Source organism: Arachis duranensis, chromosome 7, assembly GCF_000817695.3.
Source record: "Arachis duranensis cultivar V14167 chromosome 7, aradu.V14167.gnm2.J7QH, whole genome shotgun sequence".
Taxonomy (NCBI): Eukaryota; Viridiplantae; Streptophyta; class Magnoliopsida; order Fabales; family Fabaceae; genus Arachis; species Arachis duranensis.
This window is the reverse complement of record NC_029778.3, coordinates 50,286,981-50,294,582: the sequence shown is the minus strand read 5'-3', so window position 1 is coordinate 50,294,582 and position 7,602 is coordinate 50,286,981. Positions and strand designations below refer to the sequence as shown.

At 28.9% G+C, this 7,602-nt stretch overlaps 1 protein-coding gene across 2 annotated transcripts in view; it reads right to left on the bottom strand.

Annotated features, from left to right (window-relative positions):
- Nucleotides 1–1,805: 1,805 nt before the first annotated feature.
- LOC107458918 (beta-glucosidase 12) overlaps nt 1,806–7,602 on the bottom strand; it is a 9,208-nt gene continuing 3,411 nt past the window's right edge. Inside the window, exons 3-13 of one of the 2 annotated variants that reach the window (XM_016077133.3) lie at nt 6,660–6,718; nt 6,462–6,537; nt 5,586–5,663; nt 5,414–5,501; nt 4,734–4,989; nt 4,055–4,170; nt 3,331–3,545; nt 3,218–3,249; nt 2,723–2,825; nt 2,514–2,610; nt 1,806–2,064 (exon numbers count right to left, since the gene is read on the bottom strand). In XM_016077133.3, coding sequence (XP_015932619.1) covers nt 1,896–2,064; nt 2,514–2,610; nt 2,723–2,825; nt 3,218–3,249; nt 3,331–3,545; nt 4,055–4,170; nt 4,734–4,989; nt 5,414–5,501; nt 5,586–5,663; nt 6,462–6,537; nt 6,660–6,718 — 1,289 coding nt within the window. In that variant the 3' untranslated portion in view covers nt 1,806–1,895. Of the gene's footprint in view, nt 2,065–2,484; nt 2,611–2,722; nt 2,826–3,217; nt 3,250–3,330; nt 3,546–4,054; nt 4,171–4,733; nt 4,990–5,413; nt 5,502–5,585; nt 5,664–6,461; nt 6,538–6,659; nt 6,719–7,602 lie in introns of both variants that reach the window. The other variant, XM_052251956.1, reaches the window with a different exon arrangement.

Below are 7,602 nucleotides of genomic sequence, written 5' to 3'. Positions count from 1 at the left end.
ATACTACAAGCTTCAAAATAAGTTAAGAATAATCTTGCACTTACATTGTAGTTTGGACACCCAAAAAAAGGTCTTCTAGATTCGCATCTGTTTCTGACTATCTCAAAACGGGTCTACATCCACATCTACACTACTCTAGAAATAGTTCTTCTCTACTTCGAGTGATTCTCCAACCTCCATTAGAGCGTTGATTATTGTAACTCACAACGAATTTATTGCCGCTACCCATCATGAATTTCATAAAAATATCTCCCAACAGAGGAGTAAGAATCGAAGAAGAAGCTAAGGAGATTCAAATGAAATTAGGGATTGGGGATTTAAATAGTTGTTAGGCATTAAATTGATGCAAAAATTTTAAAGGCCACATAATATATCCGTTAGAAGTCTAACGCGGCATTCTGTTGTACATGTCATCTCTCTGGTAATATCTCTTGTGACAGAAACTACCGCAGGAACTAAGTGAGTAAAATTTGTAAAGTTCGGGAACTAAATAGAGGCAATTGGAACCTTAAGGACTAGATTGAGACTCGAGTGTAAGTTCAGGGACCAAATTGAGTATTTTCTCTTTCAAAAATTTATGATTGAGGGGGAGTATGGGTCGTGCCATGATGATCCTAATCTGTTTATAATGGATTTGAAGAGTAGGATCCAATCCAAACATGTACAAGACGCCATAGTTCGAAATTTAAATTCGCTACTTTTTTGCCTTAGAGGATCAATCCATCTACTAAGTGGAGTGGCTTAGAAGTGATGACCATATACCGTGAGGTGTACCACAAGTACTCTAACTTGTAGTGGTTTATCAAATACGTTATAAGCTTAGTGATATAATAAAAATCTCCGCACCTTGATAGAAAGGATTAAACGTAGGTAAAGAGATTACACTGAACTAAAATATATCGTGTTTGTACATTTTAATAACCCTTAAACTCCTTGCATTTCTTGCTATTTACATTTCTAAAGTGGTGTGAAAAATTAACTCCTTATAAATTCTTGAAAACTTGTTCAAGTCCTTAAAAAGTTTTTAATACGAGACGACTCGTATTTAAGTGTTTGTTTATTTTATACATGTGGTACAAAAAATATTAAGTGCGTGGCTTAAATGTTTGAAATTCACTTATAATTAAGCCCATAAAAAATAGAATTACGTTATTTTTGTTTGCAAGTTTATATTTTTTCAATTTAAGTTTCTTTTTATATTCTACAAAGTATTTAATATTTTAATTTGTCATTAATACTCAATTCATGTTCCTCTTGAGTATATTTATCTTGTCCTTATCGACTAATAAATTCCTGTGTAGTTGGTTAACCTTCTCAATAAATCATCTCCATGGCCCTTTCACTTTAATTTGTCCAAATTAAAGATTTTTGACATCTTCTATCATCCAACTTGTAAGAGCATATTAAAAGACTAGTCACACTTAACCGAGAGATAATAACAAATCAGATCAGCCCAACACCATAATTCAATATGCTAAATAACACTCCTTATACTGCACTGTATTTTCTTCCTCTCTTATCTGTACATTCTTCCTATCACCTTCTAAAATTAGTTAATTTTTTTTGTTATACACACATACACTCACCATTTACACACACCTTTCAACTACAATCCAGGTATAGCTAGGTATCAAATAAACCTGGTGTGCATGCCTGGGCTGGACAAATGTAGGAACTTATGTATAAATTCTATACACTCATACAGTGAATAATGAAAAGAAAAAACAACCAATTTTATTTCCATATCTCTCAAGCTTATCTGCTTTTTCTTATTGCATACCTGAGTGCAAAAGCTACTTTAATCAAGAAAAGACAAAATGTATATAGAACAATAAGTAAATAGTGAAAGTGCGACTAATATTTATTCTCCATAACTTTGTTCAAGTTACAAATGTTCATTGATGAAGAAACCTTTTGAACCACAAAGCTGATTGTTTGCAATATCTTTTTAAATTATTCTTGAAATCTACATGAACAATTCCCCACCGAACAGTGTAACCATAAGACCACTCGAAATTATCCAATAATGACCATACAAAGTATCCTTTCACCTTGATACCATTCCTACATCAAATGCCAAATTTCAAGTGTTAGGTCAATAAATATTGAGTTCTAGAGAGGTTAACATATGATGAACAAGTTTCACGATGTCACTATAAGAAATTTGGTTTTGTTATGGTTAAAAATTTTCATTGCGGAAAGATGTTCCTTTCGTTTTATACAATATGTTTCTGAAAAAAAGGACAAGAAAAAAATCCTGAAAATGGCAGAAAATTATGTAAATAGACTCCATTATCACGAAACCCCAACCTAATACTAAATTTAATTTCTTTCTTTTAATTATATTATTATTAAGAAAAAATATTGAGGAGAAAACTTTAATACAACCTAAATGTTATACATTAGTCAAATATTTTAAAATCTTAAAAATACAAATGACACACATATTATCAAAGACAAACTTTTATTACTTTTGTTACTTGCCTTATCATCATGAACATATGAAAACTTACCTGATGGCCTTTTCAATATATGAAAGGTGCTGAACAATAAAGTCTATCCTAAAGTTGTCGTCTAGAGCCTTTGTACCATCATTCGGCTCATTAATCCCTGCAATTATTTAAAGAACACGATTTATTGAATTGAAGCAAAATAATTGATTATAACCTGGTATAAACTCAGTTCTTAAAAAAATGATGATAAACATAACTAAGCAGCATACCATTTTCTGTTATGTAAATGATTGGATCACCATACTTCTCTTGGGTGTACTCTAATAGGTCTAGTATTCCTTGAGGATAGGTATACAACCAATCTGTGGCAGTCTGCAACATTATTAACTTCTCAATTCCACTACAAAAATTACTTTTAAAAGATCAACAGAAAATCAAGGCTAGTTAGTTAACACTTGGTTGGTTTGACGTCACACCCAGTCTTTCGGCACAAAATAGATATTTTGTTACTGACATAATTCAATGGTAATTTAGGTAGAGTTTGGTTAGTACCAAATTTATTTGATATACTTTTTTATAAATCAAAATTAAAGATGATAAATTTGAGCATGATATAGGCACTTAAAAGTTATTCCTTACAAACAAAAATAAAACGTATAATTTTACTTAAAAATGTGACTGATGATGTCATTTGATACTAATACAAATATATGAAGGTTCTCATAAAAGAATTTGAAGAATTTAAATAATATTAACGGAGGTACCTGGGGACCAATGGGAATCCCATCTCGCGTAGCTGAAGCAACAAAATAGATGAATTGTAAGTAAATGGAAGCAACAAACAGATATAAGCTTGATTTAGAAACATATCGATTACCACTGAACAATGCGCAAATGTCTGCCAAAAAGGTTAGATTTTCACGCTGGCAAGGAATATCGCCCACATAGGTTGCAGTGTAATAGTTTAATCCTAAGAAATCGAAGGACCCTTTGATCATGGCGGATTCCCTACTAGAAAACTTTGGCAAACGATCTCCAAGTTTCTCAACCATTACACCTGGATATTCACCATTGTACAATGGGCCCATGTACCTTTCAAATTCAAACCCAACAAGTGAGGATTGTTTCATGCACATGAATTGTTATGAAAGAACATGGTTGTCCCTTTTTTGCTCCCGTGTTAAACATCTTGAGAAAGATTGCACTCAAATAGTGTAATCTAATAATTATATCAGTGATTGATTTTATGATTTAAACCTATGATTTTGAGGTCACACAGAAATAACTCAAAATTTTATTAAATTCTCATATTTTAAAAATTTATAAATAATTTTTTATATTAAATAAAACTTTTTAATTAAATCTTTATTTTTCAATATAAAAATAGATATTATATTTTTTTAATTGACAATTTTTATTATAGACTTAATTAAAATTTTTTTATTTATGATATAGACTTAACTATAAATTTTAAATTTAAATTATAAGAACTTAATCAAAAGTTTAGTAAATCTATAAAGACATATAATAATTAAACTCTTTTTTTAATGGAAGAGAAATGGGTATCCAAAATTGGTAATAATGAGTCTAAAAGAACAAACCATTCATCCAAAAAAGCAAAGGCACGAGATGCTGCATCTACATCAGCCTTTGATGGTGAGAGTGGCATAATCCAAGGAAAACATAAGGCTATCCCAATTTGACCCTTTTGAGAAATCTGTTATAAAACAATTGATTGTCAACCAATGACGCACCAAAATTATGAACGAAAAATCCTTACTAAAAGAATAATCCATGAACAAATATCTGTTTGGTATATATCAGGTCCTTTTTGTTTTGTTAAAATTGAACATAGGGTAAATTCTAAATCTTTTATCATAAAAATTTTGATATTAACTCATAAACTATTTTTTCTAAAACCTTACTCATTATTCTGTCTACAATAGGACTTTCATAAATAAATATATATAAAAAGTAATATTACATCACTAATAAAATTTCATTTTTTATCAGTACTTAGCCACCAGACATATTTTCACTCAATCCTAATATATATATGTACATTATTCTAAACTCTAAAATCCTAAATTCTAAAAGTATAAAAATACAATGCTACGCGAAAGTATTGGCTAATATCCATAAATAGTGTTAGCCCCCAACATTTCTCATATGTAAATATTTGAATTTATTATTTCATTCACTGTCGATTATTTCTTTGCGAACAACAAAATGCATGATTTTGTTTTAATATGAAGGTTTGATAATAGTTAGGTAAATAACCTGGAATTTGTCCCTATAAACATTCACAGCGGCGGCATGAGCAAGCAGTTGGTAGTGTGAAACTATATAGGGCTCTCTACTTGAATCACCTGCTTCACAATCTGGCCGTATCCACTTTGAACATCTTGCAGGTGGGAACATACCGTATGCATAACCTTGAAGGCTAACGGGTAGTGGTTCATTCAAAGTAATCCAGTGTTTAACCCTGTCACCAAATTCTCTAAAGCATACTTCTACAAAATCTGCAAAATCTTCGCTGTAAAAATATTTAATAGTAAAAAAAAAGTCAGTTTGAGTTTTCCAAATTTGTTAAGGTTGCAATTGGATGTTGTTTTTAATACGAAAATACAGAAATTGCAGAAATAATTTTTTTATGTTAGCCTGTGTTTTCATTTTCAATGTTTTTTTTTTCTTTTTAGAGTTGTATGAAGAAAACAAAGAAAATAGGAGATAAAAATAGAAAATAAAATTTTATTACTTTTACTGTTTTTCCTTTTTTTTTCACAAAATTCTAAAAACAAAAAAACACTAAAAATGAAAATATAAATCAAACACATTATCTTTTCTAGACTTTGTAAAAGTAAAAACAGAAAATCTTCGTGCACTATTTTAGAACAAGATCCAAATGCATAGAAAGAAGAGAGGGGATGGTAGGATACTATGTTATTACTATTGCTTACACAATTTTTGGGCTCAGAAAACCACCATATTCATCTTCAAGAGCTTGAGGTAATTCCCAGTGGAATAATGTTATAAAGGGCTGTAGGTCTGAGTATAAGATACAATAATATTTCAAGTTCGGTATCATCATTTTGAGTGACACAAAGAGTTGACTTTAAAGAGAGTACTAACCATTTGATAGAAGTTCATTTATGAGATTGTTGTAATATGTGATGCCTTCTTGGTTAACTCCATCCTTCAATTTTCCACCTAAAAATGAGTTTAGTTAGTTACACTTTCTGCTATGCAAGAATCAACGTAAAATTATTTCAATGAACATAAAGTGATCATAAGTATATATAATTTCATTAGAATTACACTAAATGGTAAAATAGATTAGTAATATGAAGTAAAGAAATAAAACGTAACAAATTAAATAAGTGCTTAATAAATAAATGATTTCAATATTAAATTAAAAAGGTTTAATTACTGTATATATATACCTTGAAAAAAAGTCTTGAAAAAATGGTTTTTTTTTTTCATATGATCTTAAAGTCACAGATTCAAACTCTAATAATAACTATTGATATAATTATCAAGTTAGGTTATATGCATATATTACATTTATTGGATACGGCCCTGTATTAACGTAGGATATTTGTGCATCAGGCTGCTTTCTTATTTACTATGTATGTATGTGCGGGCAGAACTCAACTTTTAATTATGTTTCTAGAGATTAAAGTTTCTAATTGGTTTTCTATACGTACTACGTAAAAGAAAAAGTTTAGTTAGGTGTCAAATAAGAGTTGAGGTTATAGAAAATAGATATTATGTAAGAACATTTCATTCTAAACCGAAACATGAAAGCAAATATTCTAACAATAACTTTTTATATGAACCACAATTATAAATTATTAGTAGGAATGTAATCGAAAATGATTATCTAATATAGAGACCAAATAATAAATTTTCAAACTATAAGAATTTAATAAAAATTTTAATAAAATTATAGGATGTTATGTAGTGATTAGACCAATCAATTATTAAAAAAATAAGCGAGTTTCTTACTTGGCAAAATTCTTGACCAAGAAACTGAAAATCTGTAGGCTTGAAATCCAATATCCTTCATCAAACCAACATCTTCCTGATTTTTTTTTAAAAAAATAAAGATAATAATATTGTCAATTTATCTAGTTGAAAATCAAACCTCAACCACTAAGAGAAAAGAATTTTCAAGATGGTGATAAACGAAGAGAACCAAAATACCTTGTATCGATGGTATGAGTCAGTTGCAATATCTGCAGTACTGCGGTCCACAATTTTACCTTAAGCAACAACCAAATGTCATACATATGGTAGGAATGAACTCAGCACTCAACAATAGAAAAAATTTGAATTTTATTTTCTTTAAATTAGAGAATCGGATCCATTAAATGATCCAAACTCCAAAGATTCTTAACTGTTCCCTTTTGTACTTATTCAATTTGTGCTCTATATAAGAGCTAATAAAGTTGAAACATTTAACTGTGTATATCTAATTATTTATACTAAGTATAATGGAATATTGTCCTAACCCTATTCATGGGTTGAAATTTCATTAAAACTCTACTTTACTTTATTCGCAGATTTAGAATCTCTCAACCTTAATCTTATTCGCACCCTAAAATTCTAAACCCTACCCTATTTTATCTTATTAGCAGAAATATCAAATTTTTTTCAAAACAAATATAAAATTTAATCATTCTAAATTTCATACATATTAATAAAATAAAAAATAAAAAATAATAAAATTTTAAAGAAATGCAACATAAAATTACAAACATACACATTATTATATATATACAAATATTCTAAATTACTAAATTAACTAACTAATTTAGTGATTGTTCACTTATTACAAGTTATTACACGAGAGAAATTATAAATTCAACTCTCACCTCTTTTACTACATACCTAATTTTTATAAAATACACACCCAGACGGACTACCCGTAACGAGTCGAGCAACCTATCCTATTCGAACGGGTTGGACAAAAATAATTAATCAAAAACAGTTAAAGTTTTATTTTATTAATTTCTTTAACTACAATATACATATTTAATGTTTTTTTTTTATTCTCCTCATTTTTATCCTAATAAATAATAATTAAATAAGATATACATTAATTATATTAATAGTAATAATAGAAAGTATATTAATAATATTCAAA